The sequence below is a fragment of the Ruditapes philippinarum genome, unplaced genomic scaffold (assembly GCF_026571515.1).
Source record: "Ruditapes philippinarum isolate M1 unplaced genomic scaffold, ASM2657151v2 ctg6838_1_1_1_1, whole genome shotgun sequence".
NCBI classification, from domain to species: domain Eukaryota; kingdom Metazoa; phylum Mollusca; class Bivalvia; order Venerida; family Veneridae; genus Ruditapes; species Ruditapes philippinarum.
The window spans coordinates 30,942-47,812 of record NW_026857554.1 but is presented as its reverse complement, the minus strand read 5'-3'; the positions used below and the strand labels follow the sequence as shown (position 1 = coordinate 47,812).

Below are 16,871 nucleotides of genomic sequence, written 5' to 3'. Positions count from 1 at the left end.
TAAAATGTTTGATTATTTTATACATGTATAATACAATTTTGTAATGAACTGAGAACCTAAAACATTCCACTCATCATCATAATAAGGCCATTACTTACTTTGTTTTCTTTTTAGTTCTAAAGTATGTATTGAAAAGGAATTTCACAGCCAATCTTAATCCAACCATACACATGTTGCTATAGTCTTCATGTTTCATATGATTCTACAATACAGAAAAAAAATCATAATTATTAACACTATTACCTCAATTTACCACTGAATTTTTTAATTGAACTTTGACTGAACAAAGTTCAAAAGTTCAGGTACTTCTTTATACACATACAATTTTGATAGAAAAATTCTGTATATTACTTTCTTATCTCATATTGAACAACGTAAAACACTATCTATTCTTATATACATGCAGAACAGGACAAGACTTATCTGGTTACTAAACTTTGAAAAGAACAAAACAGGATTTCTTCTGTTATTCTATATTTAACAAAACAAAACAGGATTCCTTCTGTTATTCTATATTTAACAAAACAAAACAGGATTTCTTCTGTTATTCTATATTGAACAGAACAAAACAGGATTTCTTCTGTTATTCTATATTGAACAGAACAAAACAGGATTTCTTCTGTTATTCTATATTTAACAGAACAAAACAGGATTTCTTCTGTTATTCTATATTGAACAGAACAAAACAGGATTTCTTCTGTTATTCTATATTGAACAGAACAAAACAGGATTCAATCTATCATTCTATAATGAACATAACACACAAATGTTTAAGCCTGTGTGCCTAGCTATTAGCCAACCTTCATCTTATAACCAATACTTCCCTTCAGAACAAACGATCAGAAAATTTCCTGGAATTTGAACATTGCAGGCTATGATGAAATATTGTAAATAAAATCTAAATAAACTTACAGAATTTTCAGCAACCAAGTTTTTCACAAATCTAAAGTACTCCTCATTAAAGACATCCCTATTTTTGATGAAAGTGAGGTTTTCACTGTGTATAAACCGCTGTATACTTGCAGGCATCTTATCCATAAACATGCCCTTTCTTTCACCTTTATGTACCAGCTCTGTCAGTTCTACAAAACTGTCCCGTTGACTGCTACCTCGCCTACAAGTATAAAACATTTTTTTTTTGGATTGGGCTTTAGGTTGTACTGCACAGTATAAGTCAGTCATATGGTGACTTTCAAGTTTTAATGGTGGAAAGAGACCTCAAGCACACCCTCTATGCATTATTTCAGGTAAGAACTGGCACCTGAGTAGAACCATCGACATTGTGTAAGCTACCTGGATTATACTAAACTACCTCACATGAAAAAATCCAAAGTCCCTCCAAGTACTCAAACCCACCGCTGTGAGGGGCAAGTGGTTTGAAGTTAACTACCTCAACCACATGGCTTAAGTATCAAAGAAAAATATAATTAATTTGTCTCTAAATAGTGTCATATGAATGTATTCTCATTCTTAGCCTATTTGGTAGTCCAAGCTTTTATTCTGTGGTCAGTAATAACATGATTATCAGAAAACATGATCCTTTGCATAAATCACCTTAATGTTTCTTTTTTCATAAATAAATGACTTAAAATTTGATGGCCACATGTACTTTAAAGGAACTTAACTAAGGTCCAATATCCTAAAAACGTATAATTCAAATTTATTAAGAGAGCTATAACAATCTTTTTATCCATGGTATGAAAAACTAATACATTTGGAAGAAATAAATCTGAAAACTTATTTCCATTTCAGGTAAAAATAAGCAGAAATTCTTTTGTTTCATTCAGAAACAGGGTAGAATTTGCTGACAAAAAAGTAAGTGCCATCACTAAAAGTAAATGTCATCACTATTTCAATAAATTTCATCAATCTTTACTACTCACGGTACACCATCTGGCCACAGTTTTCTCGTGACTATTTTTGTTTTCTTTGCTGACAATGGGGTCATACTCTCCTCCATTCTTTCATAAAACAACATATAACCATTCCAGTAACGTAACCGGTCCTCAGGGTATGAATTTGCTAAAATAAACAAATAAGTCAAAAGTAATCATTTCCAATTTTCTACAAAGTTACATGTAAGAGGAAATACTGACTGGAAGTTTGTTTTGTTTGTTTCATTTTACGCCTTTTCCCAACAGTATTTCAGTCATATAGGCGGGTAGTTTCCTAACCATCCTTCCTGGAGAGTAACACCAGTACTAGACTACCTTCCTCCGCGCTAAACTACCAAAGCATCTTCTGGGGATCGAACCCACGCCAGAGAGGTAACTGGATTAGAAGTCATTGACTCTAACCCCTCGACCACGGAGGGGAAGTACAAAACTTTAATGTCTGTATGTCGAATGTATTTTAAAGTAAGTTTAAACCTTACCCAGATAAATATCAATTCTGGACTTTTCCATCTTACATGATAAGACAATTTATCATTTACAGGGAAAATTCCCAAATTAAGTACTCACTGAACTGCCAACAGTGCAGACTATGATCAAACAAGGTGGGTCAGATCTTAGTCTGCATTGGTCGCAAGATAGATTCCTTTGTAGCCAACAACTTAAGGATGGTTTAAATTATTGGAAGTCTGCTTCTATCACTAATCTGAACTGGTGCTACAAAAAATGTAATCAAATGGCAGTGACTCAAACCCACAATGTCCAAGTTGAATGGCAGACTCCTGCTGCCTTGAATATGAATACTTACACTGCTCATAAACTTTGGCTTTATATGTTCCACCAAAACATTCCGCTTCCACTGCGGCATCCCCCATCTCAAACTCTTCAACAATCGTGTCATTAAACTTGAACCATTTTCCCTTGTTACTGTTGTTTAACACGGTACCCCTGAAATATATATATATTGAAATTGTTCAAATCTGCAACCATAAATACTGGATCATATAACATACCAAAATCTGAATAACTAATAACAAACTGTGTTTCTACTTCTTTGGTATAAGAGAGTATTTCACCTTTGATGCACTTCATCATAATCAATTCCAAAACATCAGGACTCTATACTTTCTTTTTCATGTTTTTTAACAACACTGTTAAGGTTATATGGTGAGTTTGCAGCTTTACTAAAGACTGCTGTGATGTATATGTATGTGCATTATTTCAGGTATTATAGCACCTGTAGGCCTACTGCTATTCCTAAGCTAGCTGGATAGCTTCCTAACATGACAAAATCAAATGGTCTTGGCAGGAATCAAGCCCAGAGTAGTTCAAGTAACTGACCTGAACAATTGAGCCCATGTAGGCCCCAGTGATTATACATGTATGTACATCGCCATCAAATAAATCTTAAATAATTCCAGCTCTATCCAAACCATAAATAAACTAAATCAGTCATGAACAAATTCCTCTGGCAGTTTTAATTTGTTCAATGAAAATTTTTCTTAGTATTACAATCAATTGAAAACTGACCTTCTTTCTTTAATAAAAGAGTAGTAATGGCCGGCATTAGCTTGTCCACTGTGTACAACCACCCCTACTAACTCGTAGTTTATCTGTTTGTTCTCCGGCGTCACGCTGAGTGTTATTTCCATAGGTGGGGTTTCCCCGGACCGGGAATCAATCACCTGTTGTTCCGGCTCCTCAGTTTCTTTATTTGTCTCAGCATCTCGTCTTGCCATACCTTCAGCAGTATATGGTTCCATGTCTAACACCCAGGGAAACTGTAATACAGGGTGATTTCATTCAAGCTGAATAAATAATATTGCCCAACAAAAGCTTCGTACAAAGAATAAAAACTTTACCAATTATGGTGACCTTATTTCACTCACAAGAATTTCATCGCTCAGACAGGGACAAAAATTACTTCAACTACTGTTGATGAAAGTAATGTAGCAATATCTGACTGAAGTTATTTAGTATATTAAGCTAAAAATGACAAATCATAGTGATACTTGTTTATATAAACGCAACTTCCTGTTCAACAGGTGTTTAACAAATTTATAACAAGGTTGTGAAATTTAAATAATACACTAAATTACATATCTAATAATAATCAAACATTTGCATGACCAACAAAATTAATCTGGTGATCTTGTTGCATACTAATAACAAAGAGAATCTATCAAGTACATTAACATTATTTACTTCAAATATTTAGGGAATACTGCAAAGTATTGAATATACCTTGAAGTAGTCATCAAACTTGAGAGCTCTATTTGCCTCCCAGTCATAACCAAATCTCTTCAAATGAATACACAATGTTGGTGGTAATGATTTGATGTGCATACGCTTTATTGTATTTCTCTGAAATAATAAAAGTAAATTCAAACTTCCTGTTATACTACAACAAGAGGGACATGATGGTTTTTTTATCACTCACCTGATTGCAGACTGCATACCAATCACCCTGATATTGTTTCAACATTGAGGGCTTTGAAGTAAAGTGGCTTCTTTTATAACACCAAACTTGTAAACTATCAAAGCATGAAACAAGTGTTTTTACACACAAAACATTATCCCGTCCAATTTACTTAATATGGAAATAACTTAGCAGATATACATTGGATAGAGCCACTCAAAAACAATTCTTTAAATACTGACAGTTACATATAGCCAGCTTTGTACTGAAGCTGGAACATTCGTGGGATTAATGTCCATCAGTATATTAATATGATACAGTTATATTAAACACATAAATTTTACAATAAATAAACAATATTTTTCACCTTTTCCCCACATTTTTCACAATAGTATGCATTATCCCCCTCTAACAATTCTCCTTTTACAAACTGGTCTAATGAATCTTGTAGTGTAGCATTCTTCACAGTGAGGTTTAATGCTGTAAACGTTTCTTCTCTCTCATACCTATAAATACATTAAACCTTTTACATCTCCACAGAAATTACCTATTATTAGTCAAAATCTGCAGAAATACTCTAGTTTTATTTGTAATGGAGTAGAATTTGGTGATAAAATTGTTAATTTCACCATATTTGGCACATATTGAGGTCAAAATCACCTGGGTTGCAATTTATTACAACAACAACAACAACATTTTATTTGCATAAATGTTATAACAACATTATAGCCATAAAGTATATATAATGTAAACAGTGATACAAGTTCCAATATAAAAAGTACAAAAAGGTTAGCACGGGAAGTATAACAAGAGCTGTCTGTAGGACAGCACGCTCGACTATTCTAAGTGCTTGATATTAAAAGAGCCTTGATAATGTTAAATTTTTTAAGTTTACAAAAGGGCTAATTTTTTTTATAAATTCTTGTTATAGGCCTTAGAGAGAGTCTAATTAAACAGTATTGGCTTGACTATTCGGAAGGTAATGTCACAAGGGTGTTTTATTGAGTATAATAATACTAATTACCTATGAATACATAAATTTGACAGAAAAGGTACAAAGGCTTGTTATTAAGATGTTTTATCAAGTAAATCACTGCTTAATTATTATGAATGCATAAAATTGTCCCAAAAAAGGCACAAACCCTTTATTAGTTATTGAGATAACAGCTTACAAATGAATTTCTAAGTTGAAAAAGGGGAGAAAAATCAGCCTAAATGCAAGATAGAATTATGGATCTTTGTCAGTGACCTACAATTATGACCCTAAATGCATATGTGAAGTTTTAAATAAATATCTGTAATAGTTATTGAGATATGTAAAACTTGCATGTAAACATTAACCAAGAGACTAAGTAGAAAAGGGGATATGAATCAGCCTTAATGCAAGATAGAGTTATGGAACTTGGTCAGTGACATACAATTATGACCCTCCAATTATGACCCTAAGTGCATGTGTAATGACCTTTAACCTTTAACCAAAATTTCTAAGTTCCAAAGGGGCAAAATTCTGTCAATATTGTAGGCAGGGTTATCCAACTTGTCAATCTGATGTACCTTGTTACTATAAATAAGTATTGTAAGTTTCAATTGAATATCTCAAGCAATAATTGAGATATTTGAATTTACAAAAAACTTTAACCAAAATTTCTAAGTTAAAAAGGGGCATAATTCTGTCAATATTGTAGTCAGAGTTATCCAACTTGTCAATCTGATGTACCTTGTTACTATAAATAAGTATTGTAAGTTTCAATTGAATATCTCAAGCAATAATTGAGATATTTGACTTTACAAAAAACTTTAACCAAAATTTCTAAGTTAAAAAGGGGCATAATTCTGTCAATATTGTAGGCAGAGTTATCAAACTTGTCTATCTGATGTACCTTGTTACTATTAATAAGTATTGTAAGTTTCAATTGAATATCTGAAGCAATAATTGAGATATTTGACTTTACAAAAAACTTTAACCAAAATTTCTAAGTTAAAAAGGGGCATAATTCTGTCAATATTGTAGTCAGAGTTATCCAACTTGTCAGTCTGATGTACCTTGTTACTATAAATAAGTATTGTAAGTTTCAATTGAATATCTCAAGCAATAATTGAGATATTTGACTTTACAAAAAACTTTAACCAAAATTTCTAAGTTAAAAAGGGGCATAATTCTGTCAATATTGTAGGCAGAGTTATCAAACTTGTCTATCTGATGTACCTTGTTACTATTAATAAGTATTGTAAGTTTCAATTGAATATCTCAAGTAATAATTGAGATATTTGACTTTACAAAAAACTTTAACCAACGCAGACGCAGACGCGGACGCGGACGCCGACGCCGGGGCGACTACAATAGCTCTCATATTCTTCGATAAGTCGAGCTAAAAATGAATTTAATTTCTGTCTATTAAACGATGCAAAATAAACATATTTGCCTAAACCAATTAATTCTTTAGATGAGTTTGCTGATAATAAATTTTCAAATTTTCTTAATTTATTAAGACATTCCCTAAAATACAATAACATTTTTCATAATTCTGATGATTTTTTTTTTTTGAAGATCTATATACAGTCAGGACTCAATACATCGGAATCCATTATACTGACAAATTCAAATAACGACAGGGAATTGGTTGGAACCAAATTTTTTCAACGTAATTATAATCCTTTATAACGGAAAATTCGTATTCCGACTCCGACACAATAAAGATGGAAACCAAACATGTTATTTTCTTTACAATCAGTACCTGTTAAACTGACACTTGGTCAGTCAAGCCCGCGTATCATTGAGTCGTGAACAAAAGCTGCAAGGTGTTAAAACAGGTATTGTAGCTTGGACAGCTGATTGTAACACCTTATTACAATACCAACGTGTTGTTGTCTGCTGAATTTTGTTACACTTGCCCACTTGTGACAACAAACAGTGTGCAATCAATTTTTAAAGGTTTAACTTTTAAAAGTCCTATCATTGTATGTGCTTTTTTATTGTATAAAGTTTTATCATTTTCATAAAATTCTTTAATTTTTTAAGTTGTTATTATTTTAATGAAGTATTTGTATTATGTGTATGATATGTAATGTGTGTAATGAAGTGAATACATAAACACAAAAATCATTTTCATTAGATGTTTTTTATAGATCTTAATATACCAGTGAATAAGCAAATCATTTCATGATGAATGATGAAATTCACTATACTGACAAATTCGATATACTGACATATCCTTTGGGAACCAACAGTGTCGTTGTAATGAGTCCTGACTGTATCAAATGAAAAGTCATATAAATCTTAATCAATCTAGTAAAATCATGCACACCATAGATAAAAAATAAAGTTTTTATTAAACTGTGCTAATAGCAAATAAATAACCACTTTATTATTGAAACAGACTAAAATCTTAATGTATCAATAAGATAACATACACGTATGTTATAGTACTGCATTTATTTGTATTCTTTGGTAAACAGTGAAAATATTTCTTTTCAAGTGGTAACAATTCCATCACCCAATTTGTGAGTAAAACAACAAAAATATCACAAACTTACCTATGCGGACAATCTTTGCATATTTTTTGATCAGTAAAAATCCCCTGAAACTTTTTCTTAAAGATTTCTTCTTTACCCGATTTCTGAAAAATAAAATAATACTTTGTCACAGATTAATAAATCAATTCATAATTGCACATAAAAAGTTATTAAACAATTTCACCACTTTCTAATTAGTCCACTTAAGTTTTCATGTCAGCACAATTTCTATCCTTTCAACAAAAATGAGGAATTTTGTCACCTCTCCACAAATAAAGTGGCAAATACTGAGAGTAAGATAAATGAGCCGCGTCACGACAAAACCAATATAATGCTGATACGCAGGCTGGTCTGGATCCATGCTGGTCGCAAACGCACTATGTTGGTTTTGTTGTGAAGCGGCTCAAATCCATCTCAAACTGTATGATTCCGATTGTTTAAATAATGAAAATGTATTTAGTCACTGCTGATCACAGCAAATTTTGAAACTCAGCCATAAAGCAACTTGGTTCTAGATTTAAGTTACTTTTTATGGAAACTTAAAAACTGTTGAAAATATTTTGTCTAGTATATTAATTTAATGAGAAAACCTAGCCTATAACACTAACTATACACAGAAATTACCTATATTAAACTTGTTACTGCAGAAAAACTTCTCTAACACCATTTATAACAGAGTAGACTTTGAGTAACAAAATAATTCTTTTAACACCACATTTTTCATGTAAAATTCAAAGTTTAGTTTAAACATATTTATTTAAGCTCGATTGCGAAACAAGTTCTTGCAACTTATTTTAATCATTTTCGAATCTGCTTCCTGGAACCAACCAGTACTGGTGTCAAATTGTGAAACATGGTCGTGACCGGATTAGGACTAAAACAAATAATCTTTGGGCTGAGAGGCAGACACTTTTACCACTAAGCCACCACTCGCCTCAATTCATTCAAAGTTTCATCTGAATTGTGAACATATTTATATACATTTCTGGAGGCGTGTCAATATAACATACTGTGAGAAAAAATAACAAAGAAAGTCCCTACAAGTCAAAATTGTAACATACCTTAAGTTGTTCATCAATCTGATCTATGAGAGCTTGAAAGAAATCAAAGGCATCTTGTTGTTCCCTGATGTTAACAGGATCTCCCCATAACTTGAACACTTTCCAAAATTTCTCTGGTTCATGATACTGTAATCTACTATCCATTAAGTTACCAAACACTTGCTGTATCTGGTAGTATACACTGTAATATAAATTATAATGACATAGCTTTTTACTATTAAATACATATTATTTTTTTAAATACATTTTATTTTCTTAAGTTCAAATTTTAATAATTTTGAGTGTTGTGGTGAGGTAGGGTGGGAGGTGTATGTCTAATATCACTTTTCTAACCATAAAATTTCTATTTATCATACACTTACAGTGATGTTAAAATTAAATGAATTCATTGCTTACACAAATATTTGGAGTATTCATTTCTTCTATGCAAGAGTTTTTTTGCATTAAGTAGTTGACATATTTTTCTAAATAATATCCTACCATTGGTCAATTCCATAATTTGTATTATAAATAACCATACTGTTCATTTCATAACTTGTATTATAACCAATCAAATTTTTGGGGTTTTTTTGTTACAAATTTCCTTTTCATTTTATGTTAAAACAGGAAGGACATGTCTAATACCTTTCTTCATCCGTGTCCTCGTCATCCGTACTGAGTACAGCATCTGGTATCCCGGGAACCATAAATAACTGTTGTATCACAGAGTTCATATAACAGGTGGCGCCACCATTACGTAAACCTACATATCCACATACTGCTCTACCATCAACCGGTGGTAAATACTGTAATATAATTCATGACAGAATTCATTTTTTGAAATATGATCAATATATATTATTTGAAGCCATGTCGAAAAAAAGTAAAATCTACTATCAAATATGTAAGAATGTTAAAAGATAATTGAATAAGTGTTAACCCTATCATAATCACTTAAAGATGTAATAGGTCCATTTATCCAAAATCATCCGAGAGCAAACAATGTTATTGTAAACCATTCAATCAATTTAATATCAAATGCCCATAATCTGCTGGAACCAGGTGTGATTGGCCTTTGCCACTAGAAAAAGAGGTAGGCTATAAACAGAAATTTTATACATTTCCAAGATAGGTTTTACGAAAATTAGTATAACTGACTGTATAATTTATAAATGGATTGTTTATGTTATGTCATTTAAAAAAGTAACAGGAAATGATTACTAACCTCCCATTCATTGGCACAATCAAGGTTAGGTTGATGATGCATCTCTATAAGTTGACTACAGACATCAGTTAGATTACTCAGAGATTCATTGGCTAGCTCAGTGATCAGTTCATATGCTGCTACCCGTGATTCTGTCTTATTGCACCTGAAAGTTAAAATAATACCTGCATTAACTGTGTTACAAGAATTCTAGCTCAGATCTTTAATTATTCTAGGGAAGGATAAGGTCCTTAACATGACCAGCTCAACTATTTTTTGAAGGTATTCAAATAATTTGGGGGAAGATTGATTAAAACTCAGACCACCAACATTTACAGATATATTACAAAGTATTAATATGGGAAACCAAGATGAAAGTCAATCCCACCAACATTTACAGATATTTTCACAAAGTATTAATATGGAAAACCAAGATGAAAGTCAATCAATTAATCTAAAAAAAAGTCCCAAGCAGCATGCTACACTTTCTGGACAGAAAGATAAAAGCAAAGTAGAGAAGGGTAATTTGATAATGAACAAATACACGAAGTTTGATTCGAAACGCTTTAGTAGTTTTTGAGAAAATGGACCTTAACCTATTACAGGTAGCAGTGACCTGGCCCTTTGACCTTTGACTGGATGTTGCAGCTAGAACTCATCATGATACATCCACATATTAATTTTATCAATTCTCGATGTAACAGCTCTATTAGTAATTTAGTATTGAAGTAAATGAGCATGAACATCAAACTTACCCATAACACAACACAATTTATTTAAATCACCAAAAACTCCATCCAAACAAATTGAAAAAGAACAAAGTTCCAATCAAACCACAAACATTATTTGCTTAAAATAGTACACATGTCTCATCTAATCTAATCTAATTTTTTTCTTACCAAAAAACTTGCAATATCATTAATATCTGTTATCACTATCAATTTGACATTTCAAAACATTAGTAAATAAGAGTTAATCTAAACAGCCGAATTTTGTTAATGTACAGTTGAGACTGTCATATGTGACTTTCCAAGGGACCTTCAGAAAAAGGTCACATATGACAGGGAGTCTCTTAATACAGTCTCATAGAAAATTTAAATTTAAATACCATCTATCTGTCTATATACTATTGTGACTTAACACATATATACATATATATATGTGTGAAGGAATAATATCCAACCAATTGAAAATAAACATAGACCTGTAGTTAAAATATTTGATGAAAATAAAATAAGAATCGCTGTAAAGCAAATATAATCACATGTATATCATATAAAATTATAATTTTATTTTTTGTATTAGATTTAGATCTATATTGAATAATTATGGTACAAAAAAAAACTTGAATGTGATGCAAATAAATATCAAACTTTATAACATATCAATATCCAAAGATTCTTCTGGTCTGGTATCAACATTTTTCTGTATTATTCATGCAGCCATAGTAAATTCTAAAAAATGCTGCCTAAAAAATCTTCCATTGGCACTCCATATTTTTTTTTTTAATCTGACACAAGTCTTAATCCAGTTTACTCAGGTCATTATGTTCATTACACCTCAATTTGTTAACACATACGCTTGCATCATGCTTCCATATTTGGCAGTAGGGAGTAGACGCTACGTCACTTGTTACCTGTATACATGTAATCCGTGTAATTGAGGCAGAGGTGTGTAGAGTTTATTTAAAGAGTGTTGACTACTGGATTATTATTTGACTTAATTATTTTTCCCCTCTTGTTGATAAAACAGGTATTATTTATCTGATTAACGGACAATTAAAGGGTGTGAAAGTCGTTTTAATCAGACAAAGCAATGCACTGGGAACAGACAATTGGGGTCGCTTGTCACATATGACAGGGAGTCATATAATTCAGACCATTTATATAGGAAAATATGTAGGGAGGACTGAAACAAGGTCGGATAAGACAGGGAGTCGTTGAAATCAGGGGGTCGCTAAGGCAGTCTTGACCGAATATTGTAACATTATATAAACTTAAACTCTAAAAACTAAATCTTAAAACAAGGTCAGATAAAACAGTATAATTTTTTTACCAATTTATCTTTAACTGACTTTGATCCAATCCTTGCAAACTTTGCACATTTGTGTTTTTTTGAATTTGTAAACTTTCAATGTTAATTTAACCCTTACCTGACTATAAAATTAATGCACTTATCTGCTTTGTTTGAATTTGGAACAGTAACCATGTAATTAAGGATTTGAATATCAAAATTATACCAGGTTGCATGGAAATAACTGGAGTTTATTTTTAGGAGAATTATATGGTTTTTCCTGATGATATTTATAGCACATAATCAGAATAGTTATCATCAGATATAAGAGTATGACACCACCTGATATAAAAATCCTTCTCATTTCGTTAACTGGTACAATTATCACAAAATAAAATTGTTTCAAATCATTTGCATCAGCATTTATCCATCATGCCTGGTCATGGTTATAAATAAGCTAGCATAGAGTCACAGAAGAAAGCAGAAAAAGGCAAGTGTATGTAAAACAATCCCAAAAATTACATGTTCAAGAAGGCTAGTCAATACAAAACTAAATTCTTAATATAACATATTTCATACTTAGGATTCAGTTCAGAGAGAAGAAGGTCGGTGGTTCCCCCATTCATACTGTCCATCATGGTTTTTGAAGCCGGGAACAAGAAATCATGCAGCAAATCATGTACCAATGCTTTTCCTACAATATAAAATAAAGAAACAACATCATGAAATGGAAATCAAGTTTTCCTATCCTATACATTATACCATTTGAATTGTCTCAAAAGTACTATTTCACTGGAAAGCAATGAAATGAAAAGTTTACTTCTTTTTTTACTACTAACCTAAATTTAATTACATAGGTCACTGATGCCTCTTTATAACCTGTTTTATTTGTCAGGCAACAGACAGAAAGTATGACAGCAGGATGGACAGACAATGGCATATTCACATCACATGCATGTATAGTAGTCAGGGCATTAATATCATATAGTATTTCCTTCCAAAGCCATATTTACACAAAAAACTTCACAAAAAATGATGTGAGTTATTATTCAAATCTTTTCAGTCCATACTTTTTTCCATTTAAATGCTTAAAACTCAAACTTAAAGCTGACATATTAGGTATTACCATATCCTTCCTTACAGATCCCCTCACATGTGAACAATGTTTTTATCAATTTTAGATGTCCCGCTAATAACATGTTGTCTGTGTCCATCAGGTCAGGGTGTTCTGTGGGTACAAAGTTTGATAACCAGGCTACCTCGTCCTCCAGCATGCCAGATATATCAACCTGATATTGCTTCTGATCAACAGCTGAAAATGTACAAATATACATGTATACAATAACCAAACTCACAATGTTACATGTATGTTCTACTTTAAGATTATTTATCTGAAACTTTAATACATAAAAATAACTTTTTATTAAGTGCAATATTTTCCAAAGAAATTATTTATTCCAAACAACTGAAGGACCTCTATGTTAAAGAATCTAATTGCTTCAATATTAAAGGGGCATTGAAGCTATAAATTGTTATTTTAAAAATTCTAGGGGCTCCATTGTAAAAAAATCTAATTTACTTCTAAGTTGAAGGCCCTCTGTGACTAAGAATCTATCTGTCCCAAAACTAATTTTCTTGCTTCAAAATTTGCAATTTGATTAACTCCTTTTCAAAGAATCTGTTTATAAATAAGCATTTAATATTGTTCGTGAAAAAGTATGTAAAATCAAATAGTGCTTACTTGAGAGATTTTCTAACAATTTACATCTGAGATCAAAGTATTGAGAACACTGACTAAGTAACCTGAAAAACAAACAAAACATTCTTCAATGAAAAACAAATGGCAACATACAAATAGGTTGTGCTTTCTATTACAAGTTCAAACAAATCATAGTCATAAGAAAGATTTTCTTTCTTTTCCATTTTATCCTTGGTATTGGTCAGTCAAATACAGTTCATGAAATTGTAAATTAACTTAAATTTGTAATTTTTTTCAAATTTAACTTAGGCTGTTTTGGCAGAAAAAGATCCTTGACTTTAAAATGGATAAAGTTTAATTACCCAAATTTCTTGCACTAAAATATAGCTCCTGTCTTATGAAAGAGGTAGACTTATGGCTGAGTATATACAATAAAGATGATAAAGATAGATATACCAACCTCTGACTAGCTCCACGTGTAGATGAAGATGACACCCAGAAAGGGAGGTAAGCTTTCAGCAGTACTTGAAGTAAGAATTGATGAGGTGTCTGCGGGTTGCTCGATGATTCTAAGTTTGTCACCTCTGTCTGCCCCAGCTGGTAAAACTGGTCAGCCGCTGCACTACGAATATCACTCTGCGAGCAACCGACCAATATGTCAATGATGAAATCACTTACACAGGGCAGTGTGTAGAAAGCAGCTGAGGGAAAAAAATAAATAATAATATCAACATTATGGGCTGAGCATGTTACCTTAATAGTAACCACAAAAATTTACCATGTTTTAACTACCACACCTGTCCCTATCAAAACATAATACTGAATGATGGTCCTTATCAACCAAGCCATACAAAATTTGTTTACAACATCAGAGCCCCAATTATTGAAATGGTCTCTTACTGCTGTTCGTCAGGCCTTTTCATTAAACTTGTGTCAATGTCATAAAAGTTCAGTGCCTTTTACACCTCACCATTATATATATTTCTATATCATTTCATGATGAATGTACCATACAAAATCATAATAATCTTACCAATAAGCTCACTGCGAAGCTGAAGGCAAGTGACGAGAATTTCTAAGGCCTCTTTCGCAATGTTGCAATCTTTGGTGGATATAAAGTTCTGTTTGACACAAACGCCCCCATGTAAACTTTGACAGTCACTCTCACTACCTGTACTACCCTGAGATCCTGAAACAATATATCAACTAATGTTAGTATACAATAACTTCTTTTCACTTTTCTATAATAAAAAAAAAAGTACAAAATCCAATCAGCAACAACCTTTTTTGTTTGTTAAAAGGAAAAAACAGATTTTGTTTGTTAATGTGATGGTAGATTTATTTTGAAGTCTTAGTTCGGGAAGAAATGTTTTGCAAAAATGTTATTGCTCTACAAAGGCCTGCTTTGCCAAAGCTAAACTGTACTTTACTCACATCTCCATAGTACAGTGCTTACGGATATTGACTTCTAACTATTTGAACTTTATTGCCATAGGATTAGATTTAAGTAACAATGACAAAGCTGAAGTCATATGCTGTTTTTTAGTATTCTGGAGAAGGAAGGGCTAAGGATCACATCAGGGTTTTTGTCCTATCAAAGAAGACACCCAAGAAGACTATTCGTATATTACACAACTTAAAAAGTAGTTGTTGCCATTCATTGCCATTGCATAAAAGTTTCTCACTCAGAAGTGACAGGTCAAATATTTAAATTAGCCACAGAAATAAAATTCAGAAATAAAAACAAAAACCAGCATACCAGTGCTGCTTTGACGACTCCGCCTACCACAACTGTAAGCAGTAGCACTCTCTCTGATTGGCTGAGGAGAACTGAGTAGGTGGAGCTTTCCTGCTGCAGCCGCCCATGCAACTCTCATAAAACATGAAACCGTCTCAGTGAAATCATGCACCCCCATAGTCTAAAAATAAAACACAAGTCATGTAAAGCTACTGTTCAATCATGCAGTTTTATTGACCTATTGGGTAATTTTTACTGAAAAAAATAGACATTTACAATTGCCCTGAATATTTATGTTTGCAATCATGCCACTTACTGACAGTGATTAAAAAAATAGACATTTACAATTGCCCTGAATATTTATGTTTGCAATCATGCCACTTACTGACAGTGAACTTATCAGAACCTAAATTGTTTTAGGGCTTACATCTATTCCAAACACAATTAAAATTGTTAAAAGTTCAAAATAAAACCATATGAAAACCATTTACCCTGAATTTCAGGAGCAATTATCACTTGTCTATAGCAAATTAAAAAGCCAGGCATTCCAGTTCTTGTGCAAAACCTCATCAGACACTTTACTGTTAGCATTTCAATATTGAAATCATTTTTATAGCCAATTGTTGCAGCGCAAGTCTGTTACTTTAACTTAATGAATGTTAAAGTTAAGAAAAAATAAAAACATGTAAGAGAGTATAATATTTGACTTACTTGGACAGCATGGCTTCCTGCAGTACGGGTATCAACAGTGAGAGGCGATAACGTGATCACCGGGGTGCCTACAGGTGGAGTCACAGGTACCACTGTCGCACCCGCTGACCCAGCACTGGACAATCTGTTATCTTCTTTGGCCGGAGTGAAAGCAAGATCTCCTGTTACAGTCTGACCACACAACAGATATCTTAAAACAAAATATAGCAAAATGTCTTGAAATTGTCAGACAATATCATAAACACACTATATCATTTAAATTGGTCCCTTCAGTCTGTGTTTCTATTATAGGACATGATGTACAGTATGTAGTATTTGAATTTTACACATTATTCTTGTCTGAAAAATTTCCAAAGATAAGTGATTAAAGTGTTAGGATATGCATGTGTGAATGTGTATATTGGATTTAAGTATTTCTGTGTAAGACAGGTGACACTGTCAAATTGCAACCATGAGTACAATTTTTTTTTCATTTTCATAGCCCTACTTTCCTGTAATATCATACACTAAACACCCAAACATTATAACAAATCAAATCCCATTATGCTGATACATAACTGACAAGTCCCAAAAATGTCCCAAATCAAGGAGGCTACTAAAATCAAGAGGGCTACTACTTGGATTACCCTTTGCCTGTTGAAA

The 16,871-nt window shown here is 32.3% G+C and overlaps 1 protein-coding gene across 1 annotated transcript in view; it reads right to left on the bottom strand.

Moving 5' to 3' along the window:
- Positions 1-94: 94 nt before the first annotated feature.
- Positions 95-16,871, bottom strand: part of LOC132750140 (ubiquitin carboxyl-terminal hydrolase 24-like) — a 39,690-nt gene continuing 22,913 nt past the window's right edge. Inside the window, 18 exon segments of the mRNA XM_060740080.1 lie at positions 95-202; positions 913-1,114; positions 1,884-2,022; positions 2,701-2,840; positions 3,423-3,673; positions 4,137-4,256; positions 4,679-4,817; positions 7,846-7,928; positions 8,886-9,066; positions 9,510-9,670; positions 10,090-10,234; positions 12,661-12,775; positions 13,208-13,393; positions 13,823-13,884; positions 14,241-14,481; positions 14,814-14,969; positions 15,540-15,699; positions 16,230-16,419. Coding sequence (XP_060596063.1) covers positions 95-202; positions 913-1,114; positions 1,884-2,022; positions 2,701-2,840; positions 3,423-3,673; positions 4,137-4,256; positions 4,679-4,817; positions 7,846-7,928; positions 8,886-9,066; positions 9,510-9,670; positions 10,090-10,234; positions 12,661-12,775; positions 13,208-13,393; positions 13,823-13,884; positions 14,241-14,481; positions 14,814-14,969; positions 15,540-15,699; positions 16,230-16,419 — 2,779 coding nt within the window.